Here is a 24,444-nt window from a genome sequence, read left to right on the forward strand (position 1 = left end):
AAATCGTTCCTTTCGTGCCTCTCTTCGAACTGCGTGCGGGTGCTCGGGTGTGCGTCTGATTTGGTGAACGAATCATTTTGCTCATTTGAGCAGTCTTCTGTGCCGTCCTCATCTGTTTACAACCGGAGCTCAGGCTGTGTCCTTCATAAGGATCCCGGCCACCAGCTGGCTCGCGTCCATATGCCATCCTCTCTACGTATATAGTCGTATACCGAGCTAAGTCCCACGCCCGGCGTTCGAAAGTCATTGCAAAACCTGGCACTGCGAGAGAGGTACCTTCCCTCTCTCCCTCAGTTCCTACAAATACTCATAATACGTATTATGTGGAAACCTGGAATGCATAACTAAGGGGCGCAAACGGACGAGGCCATAGACCAGACCCGGACGAGCGCTATGCATTTTGCATGCATTCTGAACGCACTTTCACGACAATGTAAATGACAGCCTTTTACGTTTATTCGGCACAACTTCGGGTGAGGTATCGCAACTCTTTTAAGGCATAATGAATAAACGCATAAAATGAAATATGTGTCTCTCAAACCTCAACGCTTAATCTACCGCTATAGACAGTCGAATACACGCAAATGGTTCCGTCATAAAACACTGCGCGTAATTTATCGCACAAAGCAAAGTACCCGTCACTTACATCAGTTCATGAGCGCGAGAATTATGGCGTCTCGTGCAGGATGTATAATAGGATCATATTTTAAGCCCTACCCGACGGCACGGAGTCCACTATCAGAGCGTCAATCGCTGTCCGATTCTTCACGGGGCTTGCGGGCCCCCTTTGCTGAAAAATGGCCGCGCTCAACCGAAAAATTTGGCGCCAACGTCACCGCGACCAAGGTGGAATCGTTGTCCCGCCGAGCGAGAGTCGGTGCACTTATTTGTCACACTGGCGCTAGTATACAGAACGTTGAGCAGTAGTACCTCCCAGACGCACATATTAGGGAGTACCGCAACTGCAAAAATTAAGGAAGAAGAAAAGATGGCGATGAGATGAGATGATGAGATGGGATGAAAGAAGAAAGAAAGAATGGAAAAGTTGGAGGAGTGCTGTGAAGCGTGCTTTGCCACGCTGATCGTGTTATTGCGGAGAAGACGGAAGCGAAGTGCTGATGTTGACGTTGGCGAAAGAAAGAAAAAAAAAAAGCTAAGTGCTGCGTACACTCTTAAAAATGAACTTCACCGCATAGCATGCCCCCAGCCAACCATCATCTCAAATGATATCGTTATCTGGCCTGGTTTGTTGAAAACGGGAGGCGTACGCCTTTTTTGTGACACTTATGCAGTTCATAATTGTCACAAAAAGGCGTGCGCCTCCCGTTTTCAACAAATCAGGGCAGATAACGATGTCATTCGATATTATGGTTGGCTAGGAGCGTGCTATGCGGTGAAGTTCATTTCTATGAGTGTAGGATGTTTTGCACGTTGCTCGTGTTACTGCGAAGACGCAAGACTAAATCCTGTAAAGGGTGCTTTGCCACGTTCTTCGTGTTATTGCGGAGGACACAGCCGCTAAGTCCTGTAAACAGTGCTTCGCCACGTTGTTCATGTTATTGCGGAGAAGACACACGCTAAGTCCTGCAAATGTGCTTTCTCACGCTGTTCGTGTTATTGCGGAGAAGACACCAGCTAAGTCCTGTAAAGCTTGCTTTGCCGTGTTGCTCGTGTTATTGTGGAAAAGACACAAGCTAAGTCCTGTAAAAGGTGTTTTGCCACGTTGTTCATGTTGTTGCCCAGAAGACACAAGCAAAGGGAAACCGAGTGGTTTTGTGCTCTTGTTTGTTTGTTTGTTTAGGGGCTTGATGAGAGGTTGGTCAATAGCAGCAGGCCTGCTACTCTTGACGTTTTTGTGACACGGTCTGGTTCAGAGGACAGCGTTTTTCAACGCTAATACTGATGAAAACCAGAAACGGGCATTATGGAAAGATTTAATATTTATCAATATGATTTATTTATGTACAAATAAAGGCCTGACCTTTTCTGGCGAAGGAGCACACACAAGAAAGGGAGAAACAGTTTCAAGATGTGAGAAAGCTGAAAAAAAAAATGTTTGCAGCAAAATTAGAGAAGAAAACTGAATAAGGAGAGCCCGTATGATAGTCCCTGTCGCGTGGAAAAGCAAAGAAACCAAGGTAGAGTCCAAGTAGTTAAACACATAACCGAATCTCGTTAATACGACCACGACCGTGCAGATATTGGTCATAAAGCGAATTGTCATGTTAACGAACAGCGCATAATATGCACCAATGAGAACGCTGTGCCCAACATCGAGCTGTACTGTGACTTAATACAAAAAGGAGGCTTTGTTGAAGAACATCTTTCAGTTTATTTGTGGAATTAATCCGATAAAAGTGCCTGCTTGTAGTTACGTTTTCAATCTTTGATTTTTCAATGATACCATCGCATGATCAATGGCAAACACATTCTGCGTGGCTCGAAAGAATGACCTCCAGGAATGTACGTGTCCCGTGCGACTGCAGCAGGTCAGTATATGACCAGCAGTATATGACCAGCGTTGGCCCATGCGCTTAAAACTCTACTCATAGGTGGCTCTGTGAGAGTTGTCCGGATCGGGGTGTGCGTTGAAGAGAGAAAAAAAAAATCGGTTAGTTCTGCCTGGAATGTAAAGACCCGCAAAAAAAGGCGCGATTTCCTGTAGTCCTTCAAAAGAGCTACAGAAAATCGCTCCTTTTGCGGCAGCTGACAGCGTCAGCTGTGCCGCAGCGTGTCGCAGGTTTATTCTGTCAATGTAAGTCCACATCGTATTTCTTTATACATTCATCTAGATATATGCAAAACATGGGCACTCTTGGTTATCCGGTGTTTAACTGAAAAATTAATGCATCCGATGGTATCCACTGGGCAAGACGCGACAACTTAATGTAATTTAAATGTAGTGCAATTTAAATTGAATGTAAAACTGATCACCCAATTATTAGGTGGCCTTATGCTTGTTCCTGAGAGATTCCTTTTTTGCATATTGCCTAGGATTTTCCAGCAAATTTTCCTGTGTCCTAGAATATTTCCGGGAAAGCAGAAGCGCACTCAAAAGCGAGCGACCAACGACACATCAGACTGGCGGTGCCTTGTTTTGCAAAGGACGGTGGAGGGAAATAGCACCGGGTTCTGTGTGGTTTTATCGCACATCATGTACGCGGTGGGCTCAAGGGGGTTGTGTAGGTGCTTAAATTGCAAAAACTAACGGCGTGTCCCACCTTGCCCCATGCGATGTCTCGTCTTGCCCCGAGGGTTGGGGCAAGATGGGACAATATGCATTTTTGAATTTCTTGTTCGGTGTTTATTTTAGAACCGGTTACGTCCGTTGTGATTTACAGATCAGAAGCTCTAGACCTCTGAGAATGTGCCTACGGGCAGTTTTTTTTTTTTTTAAACACGAAAAATAAAAATTCCACATTCAATGGCAAATTTCTGTTTCAACTTGCCCCACCTTACCCTACAACCGCTATCGATGGAAAGTGAGATAAAAGCCAAAGTACGGCAGTTTTACAGCGTCAGCTGTGCCGTGCAACTTCTCACAAGGCTCGTGGTGGCTGTGTGCTATACTTCTCGCCTCGCGCCGCGTCGGAACGCATCCGCGACTTTATCGTGTATGTACTCGCGCCTTACTGCACGCACGAGCTTCTCGTCGTCGGAGACTTCAACGTGGACGTTTCACCGGCCAAGAACACCATTTCCTAAGTGATATGTCCGAACATCTGGACCTTACGCTGTGCACCGACATCCGCCAACCCACAACTAGACATGGCTCGTGCATAGACTTGGTGTTCCAGAACAGCCCCCTCGCTCAGGACATCACTCACCTCGCCAACCATTTCAGCGACCACAAATCAATAGTCATCACGCTCAAATAAATTTCTCTACACACTTCATCCGGCCTCATTTCACCACACGCACAGCTGACGCTGAATTTCGCGTTACACGAGTCGTGACCGTCCTGTAATTTTTTAGTACATCTTAGAGATCGTGTAATAATTTAGTGCCGCTTTTTACATTTACAATGCCGGTCTATTAGCCAGTAATGGCTAGCTTGCATGGATGCTGTTCAGCTAGGACAGACGTAGAAATATAAAATGTAACGCTTAAGATAATAGGTTCTTCTCTGCTCGGTTAGTTTGTTTTCCATTTGCACTTCCAATGGTATTCCGTTCGGTACACCTCCACAATAAAGATTACGAGAAAGTGCAGCTGAGGCAACCTGCCCCATCCCGTGTTACAAGTTACAACCTGGCCCGCTACTGGGACGTATTGTCACACTTGACGACCTCCGCGCAGGTGTTTTTTATAAACTGTTTTTGAAAGCCAGCTTTAGTTTAATATGTGCGTTGTGTAGCCGAAAGACCGTACTAAGATCCAGCGTTGGTTTCATCAGCCTGTCGAACGTACTTTCGTCACAGCAAAGTCAGAAGCAAAAACCGTGACAACTTTCCCCGGTCTCCCCTACCTTTAAGTATCGTTGCAGTGTATGAGGCAATTGGGCAACATAGAAGGGCGAGCACAACACAAGCCTCACAGTGCCCATTGAATGATGGAAGTTCAAGAAGAGAAGGTGTGGGTTCGAATCCCGCTTCTAGTGCCTTTAACAGTAGCCCAGTCACATAATAGTAACTACTAATTGAGAATTATTTTGCGAGGTATGCTAAATCATCTATCAATAACTTTCCCTGAGCTTCGTGTTTTGGCGCGGATTCACCTTTTTGTTGTTATTGTTGTTACTTTTATATTTTGTCGTTACTTTTACGCAGATTCACCTCTTTAATCCGTGCCAGAAACGAAATTAGAACAGAGAGGAACCTTCGCACGCGAGAGACTCTTAACCATGGCCCAAACCTACAGGTATTTGAAGCGTATACACTTGAAAGAAAAATAAAATATAAAAAAGCATGGAAATGCCAATGCAACTGGGGCTTCTCGCCTGATTGGTGGACGAGCATCGAGCGCGACCGCGTGGACCAATAGCAGGGAGAGAGGGAGGATGCTCCCTTTTGGGTCTCCGCCCCTGGGAAGATGCTGCGGAGATTGGGGAAGATTTCGGGAAGCGCACCTGCTCTCAAGTTTCATCAGGTAAGATTCGTTGCGATGCTCAAGATATTTTTGTGTCGATTGGCGGGAGGAAAGCATTATCTCGAAGCGTCAATGGACGATATCAAGATGCAGGGATTTCCTCGAGATTTTACCGATAAAAAAAAAAAAGAAATGCGCTCGAAGTACGCAGCATCCTTTACGCAAAAGATATACGATCTACAAGTGACGCAACGTTTATGGAAGTATTTTCTCATTACTGTCTGTTTTATTACCCTTATTATTATTACCACGATCACGTACAAAAAAAAAGTATTCTGAAGTGTTCGTTCACACGTTCAGCACTATATCAAAGATCAGAGAAAATCTTTCAAGAAATGCTTCGGTATCAAGCTTGTCTTTCCTTACCCGAAGGATAGAAGCAGTATGAAGTCAGCGTTCCCATTCTCCATCGACGACATACTCAAGCCGCCGTCACCGAGAGTTACACCGTCCTACCTACAAGAGCAGGCAAAGCCAAGTGAGTCCTGTTTGGCATGTAAAAATGAACACGTCCGCTTCATCATCACTACCGCTTAGCGTCAAGTTTGAAGTTTGAGACGCACAGAAGTAAGGCTGGAACCAAATAAGCAACAGCAGAAAGTTCGAATGCACCATTCGAAAAAAGAAAATCGGGGTGTAGTTATAGAGGTTTCTAGACCAATATTTACAGTACTTTACTCAGCAGTACTGCAAATAGTACGTCTCTAAAAATGGTAAACGGTCCCTGAATGCAATAAGCTACGTAAACATATGCTCTGCGGGATTATGAAGGCGGCGGAAACACACACAACAGTAAGACAGCAGCACTGTTTTGTTTTTGTTAAAAGATGCCAATTAATCTTAAGGCAATATAATTAAGTAATTTTCTGCTTACAGAGCAAGAACTATATCTAGTTCGAGTTATTTCTTGACAAATTCTGCCCATATGCACTCGACTTGTCACCGTTCCATTCAAAGGCGAAGTGCTTTCATTCATGCAGATGGATTATGTTTGACAATCTGATGCTACGCGGCAATATAATTAAGCAATTTTCTACCTATAGAGTAAGAAATATACAGGGTTATTTCTTGACAGAATGTGCCCACTCAACATACCTCGATTTCATTCAAAGTCAAAATACATTTATTCCTGCGCAAAGGTTACGTATACAAAGCGCTGCGAGCACAATGCGTGAAATGCAGTCCCCACTCTGTGGCATTCATTTAGTCCCACGTATTTACTCCGGAAAGGGACTAATTTTTGTGGCAATGCATTTAGTCCTCAAGAGGACTAAAATTGCTTTTTTTTTCTTAGGGTGTACGTTGGAACAGCATCAGTTAACTGAGCTTCCAGGGATCCGTTAATTTAAAATAATAATGATGACGATGATGAAGTGGGACTGTTGTCAGGGCTGACCTCTGCACTTTGCCTCCTGAGTCATTTGTGAAATTATTGTTAGTAGATCACACTATTTCGTAGGTCGTAGGTTAGTAGGTCGTGTTTAACCCAAGAACGACATTGCGAATGCATTTTTTTTCTCCCTATATACAGGGTGTCCCAGAAAACGTGTCATCGAATTATAATAAAAAAACCTACGCCACCTAGAATCATGCGGTCAACGGCATTTGTTCTTACATATGTTTTTGCCACCTCCTGACGTGAATTTCATGTATACCGCAAGTTGTATTATGTAATTTTTTTGCGAACTGAACTCGGAAATTTGCCAAGTAAAGGTCGCTTTTTTAACCCACCAATGTGAAGAGCGTGCCGAATTCACTCAAACTCGTGATACTTGACAGCTCATCGAAAAAAATAGCCAGACATCATGCTTTTCGGAGCACCCAGAGCATATCGCTCGACGATTTTTGAGCGCAATCGTTGCCAGTCCGGCGAAAGGAGGTTGCAAACCCATCCGGCCCACAGAGGCCACAGAGGGATGGTAGAAAAAGTGACAGTTCTTGAAATTTGGAGAGGGCAGGCATGATCCTAGCGGAAGTTGGATGCGATAAACCATGCCTGTGTTATTACTATCCCGGTGCTGTGGGCTGGGTTTCCAACCTCCTTTCGACGGAGTGACAACGATTGCGCTGAAAAATTCGTCGCGCGCTATGCTCCGTAAAGCATGATGTTCGGCTATTTTTTCCGATGGCATAGCTCCTCAATATCTCTCTGTCAATTATCATGAATTTGAGGAAATTCAGCACGCTCTTCACATTGGTGGGGTAAAAAAGTGACATTCACTTAGCAAATTCCCCAGTTCAATTCGCAAAAATGTACATAATAAAACTACATGACATTCACGTTAGGAGGTGGCAAAAAATATGTAAGGAAAATGCCGTTGACCGCATGATTCTAGGTGGCGTCAATTTTTTTAAATATAATTCGATGGCAGGTTTTCTGGGACACCCCGTATGTAACCGCCACAGAACGACATACTGTTTGACATGCTGCGCATTTTCTGCGTTTGGAAAGTTATTTTCGTCGTTCAATGTAATAAGAATGTACTATAACGTATTCCTTCAGCACTCGAGATGCCGTTCTCAGGTTGAACACAACTATAGCAAATTACAGTCCGGTCCCGAAACATTTCTTTGCTAAGAAGCTCGAGAACAGGCGCAGGCCATGGGGCGATGCGTTGGACTATGACCGGTGGCGGATCCAGGGAGGGGGGGAGGGTGCAAAATGCATCAGTTTATACGTTGAATTTCCCTCTCTCCCCTCCCTCACTACGCGCTTCCACAAAGAACCCCCCCACCCCCACCCCCACCCTAAAAACGAGGGCCTGGACCCCAGCATTTTGTGTTTGATAGTGAACAAACGGCGATCAACCTCTTGCATAGTTCTCTTGAGGACCTCGCGCTCGCGTCAGTAAGGGCAACATAGCATGTCGGTATGTTACAAACTTGTAGCACCACACGCTGCACGTTGAAGAAGGGCCTGACTTTGTAAATACAAGACGCTATATTGTGCTGGAGTAAATGCAACGTTTAACCGCAAAAAGAAAGTTCGAGTACACTCGTGTGTTCCATTGAAACAATCATGTTTGCAGACACCTAACATGCAAATGAAAGTTTTTGCTAGGGATGTGCCAACCGAATCCGTGAATCCTCGAATCCTAGGCAGGGATTCGAGATTCGCGAATCCGAATCCCAACGGCGAATCGAATCTTTCGAATCCACCAACAACGTTTTGTTCGTTTCTTTTTCGAATTGGCAACTCCGGAGTCATCCGAAAGCCTCATTGGCCGGCGGGTGTTTTCTTGATTTGTTTGTTTACATTGCTCTTGACTGGAAGAGATCAGGCAGGAGCTGTTACGTTACGAGTTTAAAAGTAACCTGGTTTTGCTTTTGATTGTAGCCTAGTTTTATAGAAATAATTCAGACTCGAGAATTTATGCATTTCTTGTAGTCGATGAACGACACGTTAAATAAATTACGTTTAAGAAGAACTATATGGGTATATTTTCTCCTGAAACTGAAGCATTATTTAGTTTTTCATTAAACAAAGGCATCATATTCTGCTTCAAAACACTTTTCACTAGAAGTGTTTTTTTCTGGCTTTTTAAAGACTTTTTAAGGAAAGGATTCGAAAGATTCGTGGATTCGTAGAACCTTCCTTTGATTCGGATTCGAAAATTTTTTGATTCGTCCCATCACTAGTTTTTGCTGTATCTTACTAGCGTAGAGAGAATCTCAGAGGCGTAAATCATGGTAGCGTGCGCAAAAGAAGAGGAGCGTAACAGGAGAGCAAAACTCGGAGTTGATCTCTCTCTCTCTCTTTTAATGTAACGCTTTCGCGTCTTTGGTTTCGTATACTGTAAACGCATTTTTATTGGTCATGTATTAATTTTCGCGAATCACGCATTCAGTCATCTGCGAAGTTATTCGCGCGTATTTAATTTCGCGTTTGCAGGGCCGTTTCCTTTCGCGGAATAAACGTCAATTTGTGTCCGCGAGTAAAAATTTTTTGCGATTTTTTAGCCGTCGCGAAATTCGCGAAAATATATACATCGCGAATAAAAATATGTTTTACAGTAGTCTGTATAGTTAGTTGCTGCTGGAATAGTTTGAACTGATGAATGCAAACGTAGCGCATGGTAAGGCAAATGAACACAGTCCTATCTAACTATGGCTCGCTCAACGCCTGCGATGTTCACTGGCGTGACTGCAGTCGGTCGAACGTATCGTCACCGTATCCCGTCCTTCGCCAAACTGTCTGCACCATTCGTATACACTCTTCCCCCAGACATTGTTTGATCCGCGTACTGTGCCTGCAATCTTTGCGAAATCTCAGCTGGTTTGACGGTCTCCTTCACGAGGAACTTAATTCTGCGTCGCTGTTCCACAGCTACAGACGCACTACACTGCTCGTCGCCTTAATAGCTACCGCTGCTGTACGTGCCGCTGACCCGAGAAGGATTGCACTTCGTTCTCCGGAAGTTCTATTCAGTAACATTTACTCGCTGATGATTCTCGCGCAAAAGCCTGGTTAACTGTGAAGGACCAATGTATATGTGACCCGCTATGATTACGTCCTATAGAGAACTGCACTTTCCCTAATTCTGTATCCACATTGTCTGACTCTCGCAGACTATTTCCCCGATGACACCCCAAACGCCCTCGGATGCCAAGCCCCAGCCGGTAACAGCGTACTGTCCTCCAGTCACATATTCGGTCCGTGCTGCCTACCCTTTGGCCTCCTCTGCCCTGGAGAACTGACATCGGCCTTCCAGCACCTTCGCGTGCAGGGTTTCCACGCTATGGAACGGATTCCGCAGCAGAGTGAACACAGCAAACCCGAGCGTTCCTTCTCGTGTCCGCAGTGTGGCAAACGTTTCAAACGCTCCTCGACGCTCTCCACGCACCTGCTCATCCATTCAGACATCCGGCCGTACCCGTGCCAGTTCTGTGGTAAACGGTTCCATCAAAAGTCGGATATGAAGAAGCACACGTACATACATACAGGTACGCGTAAACAACTGCTCTCTCTAGTGAAGAACACAGTGAGCTCATTTGCCATTGTTGTTCGCGCTAAATTTATTGCACCGTGTCTTTCATGGACCTTTGCAAAATACGAGGTGTGCGTTGTCCTATCAAAAGGTGCGGCTAACCATACCAGTATAGCTTCTTCGTAGCTCTTCCTCAGTGTGCAGAAGCGTTCCACAACCAAAGTAAGGAATTGCTACAGTTATGAAGGAAATAACGGTAACTTACGACACTAAATGACTCTTAAAAGTTGATTGCAAATTTTGGTTCGGTAAAATCGTGTCTACTGTATCTGCTGCAGATGGTAGGTCAGGTCTTCTACTATACACGTTGTTTTTGGAAGCACCAGCGCCCCACACGTGGTCACATGACAGCTGTTTAAAAGCGGCGGCCCCCGCTGGAGGTTTGCACCAAAGAAGGACAGCTGTTCATCCGTTTCGTTATCAGCGAACGTGTGAAACCCGTTGACATCCGCCGTCGTGTATAGGAGCAGTATGGTACTGCATACGTTTCGCTCAAGCAAGTGTACGAATGGACGCGCAAGCTTGCAGGAGGCAATACCAATGTGTTGAACTCCCCACGACCTGGTAGCACACTGCCGAAGCTGAACATGACAACACATGCGAAGTGTGACTGTTTCATAACTGTCCATGATCTTCGAAATGAATGACTTCCGTGTCCGCCATATTCGCCTGACCTGGTGTCTTCGGCTACATCATCTTTAGCCGTCTCAAAGAGGACCTGGGCCACCGGAAGATTTCTTCCGACGAATACGTCAAAACCGCGGTGCCTCTGTGTACCTGACCTATAGTGGTGACCCAAAAACCTCGTTGCCGAACTTCGAATACAGACGCTTCCCAAACGATAGCGCACTTGCATTGGAAAGTAAGGAAACTGCTCAGAAATATGACACACTGTTTTCCAGAATAAAATATTTTAAGGTTATTTATTGAACGCTCCTCGTGCGTGTTACAAACCATTCTTCTACGTGTGCCCTGTTGAATTCGCATTTTGCAATGTCATCACTTCGCTATCATTACTTTTTTATCATTTATTGTTGTTGTTGGCACCCACAACAAACAAAAAAATATTGAATCGATAATGTTAACCATATCAATAGCTCAGTACGGACATTAGCGTGTTTCATCCACCTAATTTCGTTTCTTTCAGGCGAAAAACCGCACAAGTGCGTGGTATGTGGCAAAGCTTTCAGTCAGTCGTCCAACCTCATCACTCACACGCGCAAGCACACGGGCTTCAAGCCTTTCGCCTGCTGCCTCTGTGGCAGGGCCTTTCAACGGAGAGTTGACCTCAGACGCCATGCGGACTCCCAACACTGCGTCGCTGCAGCTGCTCTTCCTAATACCCATGGCTTCTATCAATAGGGTCTACTGCTTGGGACCCACAAGTCGTACATAGATACTGATTGCTTCTCCAGAACGTGGTTTCTGTTTATTAAAGGCAGCCTTGTGTCAAAACTGTTGTCGCCCACTGAGTTGCCATTTCACCCTGAAATTACACTACTTTGAAATGTCCTGGAAAGACTCTGGTAGCTGCAAGACAGAGTAACTCCGTCTCGTCTCGAAGCAAAATGATGCTATTATGCTATGCTAAGCTCACCTATGTCCGCAACAATTTTATCTGAATTCGTGCTTCGTGTACACATATTGTTCTCGAAGCCTTGAACGCGACTCATGCGTTCTTGCCAGGGGGCCAGTCCTCTCAGCACTACATCCGCGCGATAACTATCATGTCATGTCTGAGTAGAGAAGCAATTTGTACTTGCACATCTCCCCGATCAATTTGCGCAGGCTGTGGCTAAGTAGGTTGCACATAGTTCGCTGTGCCCCTCCTCACGAGAGAGTTTTATTTATTTATTTATGCAAATACCTCAAATGCCCCTATCATTCAGTTTGTTCAGACTCTGCAGTCTGTGTGGCCGCAAATAAATTCATTCCGAGACGTACGAGTGTCGGACACCAAGAGGTAGCAGTTCCTTAGGTTGAACAGCAGTTTTTAGGCATCCTATAGTTTGTTCATGAAGTATTAGGCATAAGAGTTTCAATCTGTCCTTCAAACTATAGATTTCGATGGATTCCAAGTTAGTCATGTTTGCAGCCAAGTTCATATTTGCATTACTATGATCATTATTATTAAATTCCATTGGGGAATTTGCACTGGCAAACCAGTCACGAACACGATGTTGAAGGGACACTTCAATGCCCATATTGCATATCCCAACAAGGTCTACATCGGAACGTGCCCGGGATCAAACACAGTAAGTCACCAAGACGTTTATTGATCAATAAACCTCTCCCTGTTTGTAAACAAATGGCGTCATAGTGTTCGACAATCGACAGCGCCACCAATTTGGTAGAGTCGAACTACGCTCGAAGCAAGGGGGCGAACAAGGTCGCGCCCGAAAGCCACGGTCTTGAGGGGATTAACATGGTCCCTGAAAGGGACGCGACCTTCGGTCCTACTTTTCTGTCAATAGGAGGCAGCGAACAAGTGCCCATTCGTGAAACCCATCCCTCCCCTTCCGATTTGTTTCGGCCTCAGTCTGTTTACCAACGTCATAATGACGTTTCTCGTGTAGAGGCCTATTACGAACGCAGCCGACCTAGCGCGCGCGCACGAGGGGCCTCTGATCTGCATGCCCTCCAGAAATCCCCCACTCCCTCAAAGAGCGTGTAAGTGAAGGAGGGAAGTCGACGTCATCTCCTGACGTTCCCAGTCCCTATGATAGGGCGATCACGTGACCCGTGGCGCGGCACGGCGCGGTCGAACCACGGTGCAGACGAATTTTCGGTGCCAATGAGAAACTACGGCTGCTCCTTACGCAGTTTCAGCTGGCGTCACGCGACCAGATCGGGCAGGGCCGATGGCTGCTTTCTCGAATCGTTTTTGTAAATTTGATTGCGCAGTAGCGATACGCCGCACAGTGAAACTATTGTGTATGACTGTCCTGATAGACTGCTGATGAACGAACCAGGGTGTCAATGTCATTTCCTTGCTCCTTTCACGTATCGTTCACTTTAGGTCATTCATGATACGAAATATATACTGCGCCTTGCTTCTCTGGTGTAGTTCATTCACTGAACCCAAAGTAAGTTGCTGGCCATTCTGAGAGAAAGATGAACAATGTAAAGGCTAATTTGTGAGAATTTTTCACTAAAGCTGCGAGGAAAAACAAGAGAAAGGAAACTGACAAAGGAACAGAACGCTATGTGCATGTGCAATATGTGCAGCATTTCAAGCAAGCCTGGCTAAAGCTTGATACCAACAACAAACAGAAATCATCCCCATGTTAACACGTCAATGAGAGTAGATACATATGAAGTTTCTAAGCTCAACTAACGAGCTTCTGGAAGAAAAAGCGTTTGTATAGAAAGTATAACGGTACACGATAAAAGCAAAACTCGAGCATGCCCATCATGAGATATGTATGTGTGTCGATTGGTACACTAATGTGTATACCGTGTCATTCAGGGCACCATATGTTGCATAGCACGATTGCCATGTGAAACCTCATTGACTGTGCAATATGTACACTGCATCTTTTATTTTCACACCTAAATATATGAATAAAGTCTTCACAGATGCAGTCTTGTAATTTGAACGGAAAAGCAATACCCCTGATGGATGTTCCTGATGGACGACGATGGGTATGACTATGTCATACTCTTACAGTGCCTGATGTGGACTGAGACGTCCTATGACATGCATTCTGGAACAAATCCGACCATAAAGTCATCTAGAGTATCTCCAGATCTGGATCCATTTAGCATAGCAAGGGTTTCTTGGAAGAGCACTTTGTCGACGGGTTGGACAGTGACCAGGGCGTCTTCTCGCCAGGAATGCACCACAGAACTCTGGAGCTCAGCCACAAGATACAAAACCTGCAAATATTTATCTGTACTTACAAGAAGAGAGCAATAGGTTGCCTTCCCATTTTAAGTGCATAAAACCATTCCCAGTCAAAAAATTCTTAAGGCATGTAAAATTGCTCACTACTGTCAACACGTAATGAGTTCTTCGAGTGAACTCAAGCAAAGTGGATTCTTCAAAGGTTTGACATTTACTTGGACAGTATAGCTACAACTTTTTTTTTACTGTTTTGTTAGTTTCCGTGCAGAGATTTCCGTGCGTAAACACCACTGGTGCTTACCAGTGGTGTTCACACAGCACGTCAGACAATTTCATGGTATAATGCTGGTGCACACCACTATGCACCAGCCTCAGTCACAGCCTCTCATATTTTATTTTTATTTATTTATTTATTACTATTGTTATTATTTATTTATATTGGGTTTACATGCATGATATGTTAGTGCAATGATGTGCACTTATGCTTGCATGTATGCTTATTTTGTATGTATGTATGTATGTATGTATGTATATTCTGTAAAATCATGCCTTCATTTTTGCAGGCTTTTCTCCCACTTCTGTAACGGACCCCTTGGGTGAACTGTATAAATAAATAAATAAAAATATTGGGGTACATGCCTTGATACAAGAGTTGGTAACAAACCGAAACCGCAGGATCAACCTTCCACGCTGAGTGGGATAGTAACTTGGTGGCCCAGTCCACATTGCTTAGACGCCGTGTGCAGAGATTTCAGTGCACATTAAGGAACACTCATGTGGACATAATGAGTTCGCAAACTGGGCAGCTCACGATCAAAGCTTTCTCCTGACACACACGGTTGATTCGCAAGTTCCCGATGATCCGCCGCTGCCTTCTCTCAGTTACACTGCAACTAGATATGATGATGTTTGACTTCTTCTGGGACTGCCATATTTTTCGCGTCGTCGTTGAAAGGGTGGCTTGTGCACAGAATGTGGCTAACGTTTGTCAGAGCTTTTATGTTGCGACAATTTTTGCATTGGTGTTGTTTGAAATATGGAACACCTGATAGAGGAATGCACCGAGACTGAAAAAGCAGCACATTGCAGCCGCACAGAATTTCCTCGAAATGAGCCGATGTCAACTCCCATTTGTTTGGAAAACGTGATCACCGGGGATGAATCCTTGGTTGTTTCGAGTACGATCCACCTGCTGAACACCAAGGTGTCGAACGCAGGGGACCACTGGAAAAGCCAACCGACCAAAGCAAGGATGGTCGATCAGATTGAAACAGGTGATGATGTTGACCACCTTTTCCCACCCATTCCAGATACCATCCATCGTCAACTTGTCCCTCCAGCAAAGCCTGACAGTCCTACCATGACATAAGGAACCGCCTCCTGAAGTTGCAGGGTACGTCAGCGTGGATGAATTTTAACACCACTCTTGCTTACTCTCTTTACACTACAATGCCCTTTGCAAAGGGCCTAGCAGATGAAACATTCACGGAGGCTATATATACATACTGTGCTGCATCTGTAAAGTTGCATAGCTAGTTACCAGATTTCGTTGTGCATATTAAAATGAATTGTTTACGTACTTCAATGAAGCGATTGTAGATCATGTTGCGCCGGTGGGAGGAAGTGCCGATAAGGGATAGCCAAATATCCTGTAGTGCCAGTCCTACTACTTTACCTTTACTTCTGGTAGAAGTTTTACCCACAGTGACTCCCTACCCAACAGCACACTATTATGTTATAGAGCAGAGGTTCTCAACATATATTTTTTTAAAAATCAATCAATCAATCAATCAATATTATTCGGCAGAACCCGTGGTTGTGCCAGCACGACCTCGAGGGACCTGCTACACTGGAGTAACTGTGTAGAAGTGGGTGTGGCGAACTAGATGTCGTACAAGTAGCAAAGTTTTGTTCTGCATAACTGATTATTTAATCGCATAATTACAATTTATTTAATTTTCTATCATTTCATCGCAACAGAAACAGTGCTGGGCTAAGTCTGTGCTCTCCAAAGGGGGGCAACTTCGATGGTGACTAGGTTTCGACTGTGTAAGTATTTTACTTTTTTTAAGTATAAATCTATTTGGGACATTCTTGTCAGTCCTCACATTCCTTGCAAGAGTTGAGGCAGACCCCCTTACCTTTGTTACTGCTTGGAAACAAATGGGATGGTGTCCCCTTTCTAGGTTCACTGCCTTGAAGTACTGCAGTCCGGTTTCCATGACCCACACCAAAAGTGCCAGGTCACCCTAGATCAAAACAAATGGCATGGTAAAACACTGAGTCTCTTTACCTTGTTCTCTCCTAGCTAGGCCACTCTGATGCTATTCCTATGACAACATAAACCGTAATTTCATGCGTATTAGCCACGGCTTATGCACAATTTTTTTTATCACGGGCGTTCTGCGGCTTATCCGATGACTATTTTTTTCCTGGTATTTTCCCCATACACCGGTTTTAACAAAAGGGCCGACAGTGCCTCTGGAACAGCACTGCCCTGCTGATGCACGAACAGTGCGTAACAGGGACGGGTCCACATTCGAGTAGATTGATGTTCCTGGTGCCTTCCCCCAAGCAGCTTTAACGAAAGTGGTGACAGTGATTCACGTCTTCTGGAAGACCACTGACCCATCAATCCACGAAAAACGCCCAACAACGGCACAATCCGATCTCGGTAGAACTCTATAGAGCTGACCTCCTTTGTTGTACACCATGCTGACCTCGGAGTATGGACCACAGGGTTTATGGCCTTCTCTATGGTCCCCTTTGTCTCACAAATCAGTCGTCTCGTATTGCCTGCGGCTTATCTGCCAGAAAATTTTCAAAGTGTCCCTAAAAACACGTTCTGCGGCTTATACGCGTGAAATTACAGTAATGACTCATACGATGTTGCAATTTCTCCGCTTCGCACGGGCCACAGGCTGAGAAATGCCTGTAGTGAATTGGTGCTTATCCAAAGATTGAGCACAGGTACAGACAACTCATCAGCAGATGTAAGCGACAACGAAAACAGTCTGTACGGGGGTTTTCCGGGGGGTGCCAAATACAATCCCGGAAGTTTTGAGTGATTTGCTAAGAATAATTGTCAGGTTAGTAATGCCTGCCAGTTTGAGGGGCAGTCAACCCATCAGCTTCTTACCAGCCATTATTCCAGTACTTACCGCTTCCAATATGAGCCTGCAGGACACACTCAGCGACAGCTGTTCCTTTATCATGTGGCTTAAAACTGACGTTGCATCCCTTCTCAGTAACAGGCGGGTTGATCCGTTGAGTGTCCATACGTCGACCCGTGTACGGAGCACCTCAACCGTCATCGAATTTCTGTCAAGCGCTTTCGATATGACTTCGTGGCAGTTGTCACACTGCAGCTCACCAACGCTGTTGAACCCTACGTTTGCCAAAATTGATTTATGAACGTTGAAGCAGAGCACAGACGTGAACATTTCGTCGGCTTTCGGGTCGACAGCACTTGGGACGTCGCCTCCGTCCTCATGTTTGTGACAAAACCATTCCGCGGCCATCTCCTTCCAGTCCGCAGAAGGAAGAGGGAGAACACGTCTGAACGTGGTTTCCTTCGCAAGCACGTCACTGTCACAGCTTCTGCAACGAAACATGCAAGTGCAGCCGTGGCCAGGTTCAGATGTGCCTACTATCGGAATGTGCGGCATGTTGCATTGACCCTCGACTTGAATACGGAATGACAGCTCTGTGCGCTTTGAAGATGCGGTTTCTGCGTCCCGTTTATCAACACGTTTTCGAATGCTCGACTGGGTCTCATGTCTGAAACGATATTCCGATGGCAGTGTCAGTTGGGTAGTGGACACCTCTGCATCGTTCAACCTCACACCTACGGTGAAGGACCTTGCGTCTGCGTCCACTTGTACGGTCGTCGTGTCGGCAAATATTTCTTCCAATGTGATGTACACGTTGCACACATTTAAAATTGGTCTTAGCTCCACCGAAACACTTACGTTAGGTTTCATTGGAAGGCCGAACATGTACTATGAACGAACTACAACGTGCTGCTCAGCAGTCAGCACGTTTTTGAAGCGTTTTCGAGCATTTCAATCGACTGGATTTGGCTGGATTCGATCGTTTCCTTGACTTGGCTAGCGCTTTGCGCCGCAGCGCCGTTGGAACGTCGGGAGCGGAAGTGCAAAGACATCGGCGGACGTCGAAGTGTTCGTGCTGGAAAGTTATTTCGGTTTCTTTCTAGTATACGCCGTAGTTTGGTGTGAATACGTGGAAAAACGAGGAGGAGCCTCTTTCGATTCCTCCCTTTATGTGTAACGTATCCAAAGATGCTGTTTTGGAGAAACTCGAAGAGATAGTATTCGACGAAAACGAAGTCGTCACATACAGGTTTCTGTGCAAGCAGTGGCGGTTGCACGCAAACGTTGCAAAGCAACTGCTTAAAGACTTCTGTGTCAGGCAACAACTTCATCAACGGAAGGTGTTCGTTTGGTACGCACTGTTTCGAAGTTCGTCCTTTGTGCTTGTGCCCGAAACAAAGATTGAGCGTTACCGGAATCGCGCATCAAGTTGCCATGTGTACGCGGTGCTACAAAGCAGGAACGAAGACCCCTGCGTAATATATATAGCTGACTTGAAAAACTCCCTCAGAGGTTTTTACAAGATGTCTGCCATTGAACATCTACGATAGCCCTTTGTGGCTTTTTTTTTCTCCTTGTTTTTATCACACCATGAAGCACAGGTTTTCGTTTTTACGGAGCCTATACAATGAAATATACCATGGCTGATTACAGCATTCTTTTATTTTGCTTCGTGTTGTTGCTTCGTAATATCCACAAAATACACCAACGCTTCCGCTCCACTGTACATAAGCATTCTATCATGACTGTCAGTTTGCAAATCCAATTATTATTATTACACAAAAAAAACATGAAGGGCCGTTGAAAGGCCACTTCACCTGACAGCTCTCTCACCTGAATGTATGTATGTCATCTTGAGCAAAGTGAACCTAAAAAATCACGACGCTGCATTATGCGGACATCACAAGCTTCTGTTGTTTGTACAGTGTGAAGTCGTTACGTTCTGCACTATTTACGAAATGGAAAATTTATAACCTAAACACTCCTGAACAAAAACAGTTGATAAAAGTACTAATACATCTCAACATCCTACGAACTCCTCAACCATGCACACACTGGCGTTGATCCGAACCTGTAGTAACGTTTGTGTTTCACTGAACAATGTAAACCCCTAAGACAACAAGGAGGATAAACCAAGTGCAGAATAAACACCATGAAAGAGCTAACTTAACACGTCGGGAATGATTTCATGTAGGGTAGGCTTTTCTCCGCGCTAAATTCCCTCCCGCCTTGTGAAATGCTCCGCTATCGCCGTGAGTCTGGAACTCGGCTGGGTCGAACATCATCGGGGATGATACAGCCTTGGGCGGTTGCTGAAAGAAAGGTATAAGGTCGATGTAGTGGAAGTGCAACTGTAGTATTATTGGGCGCACAAACAGCACGTCGCTTGTGGTTCTGTTCCACGAGCGTTCTCTGTCTCTCCACCTGTGTGCACACGATGCAAATACTTGTAGAATCGAGCTTCTGTGGCAAGCCTAGCAATCTGTGGAAGCTGCATTATATTTGCAGGGCCCCTATGTGTCCCACTGAATGCATTTTATATGATACTAAGTTACATAAGTTTTCACTTTGGAATGACAATGATACTGAGGAAACGTAAATTTGATTTCTGAAAAATGCAAATTTAATAGAAAATTCAGCTTTGAGCCATACATGCATCAAAGGAATCTGAAGCCAAGCAATCCTGAATTCATTATCTACAGAGTTTGTCCACAGGCTGGCATGCATCTGTGCCATACTGTCATTAGTTCAGTTCACTTCTGCAGTTCATTACAGCAGCGTAGCATTTCAGCAATAATGAAAACAACTACAGAAAATGGAGTCTGAGAGGTTCTTGATTGCAAGTCAGCAATAATAACTCTGACAGCATCTACTTATCAAGGATATTGTGCAGATAGATTCAATAACCTGATGTGACTTTATGCAATCAATATATTTACTTTAAAGCGTTGTGCACAGTCTCATTTCAGCACAGGGGTAGAGGCATAGAGGCTCAAGTAAATGAATTCTCTACCACCAAATCCCCAGATATGAGTGAATGTGATTACATTCATCCGAACAGGAATACAGAGGGACACTCATTGTGCAGGCGCACACTGAATTCACTGGAAGCCTGATCAATTCCAAGAGAAAGCCATGTCACATGGTTATCTTGTATGTTTTATATATTCATGTATCATACGTTGTACCTTTACACCTGAAGAAATGTAGTCTGCTACATGAAAGCTAGTGTCCGTTAAAGAAGAAGTGTTCATTGCTGGTTCTCTTTTGTATTTTCACTTTGAGCACTCCAAACCACCACAAACCTATCTCCTGAAGCACATAACTATGACAGCGACTACAAATGTACTTCTATCGAAAAAATATTGCAAAAAAAGAATCTGCAGTCTTGCTATAGAAGGCTCTTTGTTTTTGCCTTGAAAACATGCCTTAGTAGTTGATGCCTCTACAGCCATACGTGTAAGGCCCTTCGCTGACCCTTCGCTGACCCTTTGAAAGTTGGAGGTAGCTTTTTCTAGCAAAAACATTATCTCACACTAGAGCTGTGCGAATGGCAAAATTTCAATTGTGAATCGGATCCGAATAATTTCTTCAGAAGGCGAATCAAATTCGAATAATCAGAAAGGCCAAATTCGAATAATTTTGAATACCTCATGGTGAAATATTTTGTGGTGTTGTGCTCATTCGATGACTTTCTGCTCCAAACTTGTGAGCCTTTTCATGCAACATAACATATCGTGAGAGAAGGGTCCCTCTGTGTTGTGTATGGTAGACTATGTTAGTGGGATAAACTGCATTGAGAGATAGTCAACATGATCCATGCAGCCTGCTTTGTGTGCATTACCTCATTTCTATGTTTACAAACTGAATTCCCTGTACTTTTTTTTAGAAACTGCACATATTTCCGAGTGTTACTGAACATAACTCTGAAAGTTGGGACTACATTTACTGGAACATGCAGTGCCCTGGGTACAGTGTTGATCATGAGGTCACAGAAGTTCTAGACTTTAGTGACAGAATACTGTAAGCAGTGTAAAGCTGGCTTCACCTAACACTCAAGTGTAATGATGTGAAGCCGACTTGCAGAATGAAGCAAAAGAAGGAAATTGGTGGTCTGGTAACGTGAAGTGGGCTTCACCTAATTCTTGGATGCAATGAGGCGAAGCCCACTTGCAGTGTGGCAATAGCGATACCCCGTTTCAGTACTATTCGAAAAATATTCGAAAATTTCGTATGCTGAAAATAGGTTGCAAATAGCATTCGAGCAGCAGTCACATTCGAAAAATCGAATATTCGCATAGCTCTATCTCACACCCCACAGAATGCCTCGTAAATACGACAAAACTGTGGGACAAACAAACGTTGCTCACAGACAGCTGTCTGTCACACGGTCATATCCTTACCGCTTGTGGAGATGTACTGTTCTCTGGACATGGTGGAGCACTTCCGTCCTGTACAAAGTGGACTGAGGGCGACGAGACAAAATCGAAGCCCTCCGAATGAGGAGTGTCTTGACCTACGACAGTAAAATGAATTATTCAAATTAAGACGTGGCAACTGACTACACTATCCCCTGTCTGGGAATTGGAAAGCGCACCAGTTGGTTGCGGTATGAAGAACTGGGGCGCAGACGTCACGGGAGCGACATCTGGTGTCAAGGGCGGCACGCTCGCTACGACGGGCTTTGTACTGCCTCCAGGATTCAGGATATCTACATAATTCTTTCTGAAATCTGAAAAAGGCAATCGTAATTTATGTTGTTGCAGCACTACGGCGCTTGGAATAGTATATCTTACCTCTACGCTTGTTCATTTGAAATTTGTTTTGGCTGGGCTTTCCGTCTGGCTGCACAATTTTGTCTGCAGGAGTACATAGAATGCACGAGCTAAATACACCATAATGAAAATAGCTTGAGACAGATAAAGCATATCTTTACAGTGCAATTATGCTTCAGAATCACACGGTGGCAGTGCACATGGTTGCAGGGCTCATACTGGTACTTCATACAATAAGTAGGGCCCTGTGTTTTCGGGTCTTATTTTATTTTATTTTTTGGCAAATTGGGGGCAAGAATCAGGTTTTATTTCAGGAGCCATAAAACATGGTAAAATCAGGTTATATTGGGGTGGAAAAGTATATTTTCAGATAAAGAAGCTGAAAAAAAAAAGAAATAAAAAAAATTGCTCCTCGTTTTTTAGGTTAGCACACGATACGGTGTCTGAATTGACACTTTGCCATGTTCATTTTCGGGTTTTTTCGGGTTTTACCCCAAGCGATGATGACGCAAACCCGGGGTAAAAACGGCTTTTAGTGGGTTTTACCCTAGAACACAGGGTCCTAACAACAAATCATCCACAGGTTGGCTTTGGACTGCCTCCAGGTCCCGCTCCGATTTTTTGGGAAAAGAAATTGGGTACTATTTTTACATCTGTAACTCAGGGTGGAGTCGAGTGTTACTGACACATTCGGGTACTATCGGGTAATTTTTTTTTCTCTCTCTGTCCAGCAAGAGGCTGGTAGTTAAAGGTGCACATATTGGTCAAACATGCATTCCTGACAAATCCAGAGCACCGCCATGTCTGGTTGTCGAATTGTCGTTCACCCCGCACCTGCTGTTGTTTCGAAACCGATCCATGGGGGAATAATGAGGAGGAGTTTGGTTTAACCCAAATAGGTCACACCCTATGTACAATACAAGAGTTTTCTTACTTGTTTGTAAGGCACTATCAGTGGGCGGTGCTAGCACCTTGTTGTCCGTCTCACAGGGACCGGCGGTCTTGTCCACCCAGCATTTCTTTTGCTCATCCCACACAATCTGGGCAAGAAGAAAAAAAAGGTTCACCAATCACACTAATCAAATGTAATGGCAGTTGATGAAAAGGCACCATCAGTTGGATTCAGACCCACACCCTCAGATTTCTGGTCAGAGATGCTACCACTTACACCATGCTAGCTAGTTGCTTTGCGGCGCTAACATAAAAAAAATAAATTAAAGAAAAACCTACACCTTATCCACCCTATGTATTTGTGTATACAATGTGCGTAAAAAAATTAAATCAATCAATCCCGTGCATTCACACGAGAGACATCCCCACGAAATATTCTATTTGAAAAAAGGGCAAAAAAGAAACTGCTCACGAGACGCAACTTCCGTCGCGTGTTATGTTGAGCATTCGTACGACGCCGGAATGTTGGGAGTGGCGCGCACTGTGTACATAGCAGACGACACCGTCAGCCCTGTAGTCTGCTACTAAATATCTTGTCGCTGAGCCACAAGATATTGCTCATGGTTAGAAGAGCACCAAAAAACGACGTTTTGAGGCTTGAGCGCTCGCACGTATGTGGCAGCAGAAGGCTATGACGTTTTGCATTCCTTCCACTAGAGTAGTTCGGGGAATGTTGGCCATGTGAATACACGGATTTTCTCTCACATTGTTGCCAGTCATACTAGCATTCACACAGATGAATGCACTCATGGTGGCACTCATGTTACAGTGAAGCCTCCCATTACCTCTCCTAGACGGACACTCCCCTACTGCAGACAGCTGGGTTTCCCCTGGCAAGTTTCAATTTTCTTATTCCAGCACCTCTCATTGTACAGACACCTCCCTTCAGCATACAAGAATCCTGGTCCCGTGGGTGTCTGTACTAGAGAGGCTTCACTGTACTCAACGTAAGCAACGAGAATTGGCTGAGTTGTTTGACTTCACTGTACTCACCTGCTACTATGTTGCAAGGAACAAGTTGTTTCATGCTACACACCCTTGTCAAAAACATAGCAATTTGATTTCATCGCTGCATGCACATCATGTTTTGAACCTGTACCGACTCTTCCACGGCAATCAGCCATACCTGTCCCAAACGAAGAGATGTCAACTAAACTTACGTCCGGGTCTTTGTCATCAGGGAGGTACATTTCATTTGTAGCCCGCAAACGCAGTTTCCCGAAGATACCTCCTAGCCAGCTTTTTCCAGAGCCCTGCGCCCACACAAAAGTAAAAAGTTGGGGGCCCACGCATGTTATGAAGAAAATTTTAGCACCTGTTTGGGCAAACTCGCTTTGGAGATTAGGTCCTGCACAACTTACTTTTGCCTTCAACGCATCCTTGGTGTCCTGTTCGGATTTTTCTTGCTGTGTTGGGGGAGGTTGCCTGGGACCAGATGCTGTCCTTGGTCGACTCGAGAGAGCTGAACTGTCCAAGCTGTCCCTACGAGAGGTTTCCCGTGTGTCTGCGCTGCTGCTGATGCTGCTCAATCTCTCACGTGATGACTGTTGCTGCTGTTGAGCCTCCTACAATTCAAGGGAAGTGAAATGAAAAAAAAAAATTAACACACAGAATGCAAATCACATGGTTCCCACTGAATTTTGCAACAAAAATTCGAGGGTTTTTCGAGGCCCTTCTAAGGT

At 44.7% G+C, this 24,444-nt stretch overlaps 2 protein-coding genes across 5 annotated transcripts in view; both read right to left on the reverse strand.

The window, feature by feature from the left end:
• Positions 1-5,449: 5,449 nt before the first annotated feature.
• LOC135368357 (E3 ubiquitin-protein ligase E3D-like) lies at positions 5,450-18,065 on the reverse strand. Of its 2 annotated transcripts, none has more exons than XM_064601565.1 (3): positions 17,085-18,065; positions 16,065-16,172; positions 5,450-5,544 (listed from the first exon to the last, which is right to left on the reverse strand). In XM_064601565.1, exons 1-3 carry the CDS (start codon positions 17,919-17,921, stop codon positions 5,521-5,523), a joined length of 969 nt encoding a protein of 322 aa, XP_064457635.1. In that variant the 5' UTR covers positions 17,922-18,065; the 3' UTR covers positions 5,450-5,520. The 2 variants fall into 2 exon arrangements, with proteins under 2 accessions (XP_064457635.1, XP_064457634.1); XM_064601564.1 differs by lacking the exon at positions 5,450-5,544 and adding an exon at positions 13,604-13,955 and having other exon boundaries at positions 17,085-18,061.
• Positions 18,066-18,678: 613 nt separating this feature from the next.
• Positions 18,679-24,444, reverse strand: part of LOC135368354 (protein transport protein Sec16A-like) — a 42,356-nt gene continuing 36,590 nt past the window's right edge. For all 3 annotated transcript variants that reach the window (XM_064601557.1, XM_064601559.1, XM_064601558.1), the window contains 7 exons: positions 24,124-24,327; positions 23,923-24,015; positions 22,746-22,851; positions 21,833-21,895; positions 21,634-21,768; positions 21,440-21,552; positions 18,679-19,348 (listed from right to left, as the gene is read on the reverse strand). In XM_064601557.1, the coding sequence (XP_064457627.1) occupies positions 19,223-19,348; positions 21,440-21,552; positions 21,634-21,768; positions 21,833-21,895; positions 22,746-22,851; positions 23,923-24,015; positions 24,124-24,327 (840 nt within the window). In that variant the 3' untranslated portion in view covers positions 18,679-19,222. The remainder of the gene's footprint in view (positions 19,349-21,439; positions 21,553-21,633; positions 21,769-21,832; positions 21,896-22,745; positions 22,852-23,922; positions 24,016-24,123; positions 24,328-24,444) is intronic.

Source organism: Ornithodoros turicata, chromosome 9, assembly GCF_037126465.1.
Source record: "Ornithodoros turicata isolate Travis chromosome 9, ASM3712646v1, whole genome shotgun sequence".
In the NCBI taxonomy this organism is placed as follows: domain Eukaryota; kingdom Metazoa; phylum Arthropoda; class Arachnida; order Ixodida; family Argasidae; genus Ornithodoros; species Ornithodoros turicata.

Coding starts and splice junctions, on each gene's coding strand:
- LOC135368357 (XM_064601564.1), bottom strand. CDS start 17,921: ATGTTCGGCCTTCCAATGAAACCTAACGTAAGTGTTTCGGTGGAGCTA. Junction 16,173..17,084: donor GCAGGCTCATATTGGAAGCG/GTAAGTACTGGA, acceptor GTTTTGATCTAG/GGTGACCTGGCACTTTTGGT. Junction 13,956..16,064: donor GTTTCCAAGCAGTAACAAAG/GTAAGGGGGTCT, acceptor AAATATTTGCAG/GTTTTGTATCTTGTGGCTGA.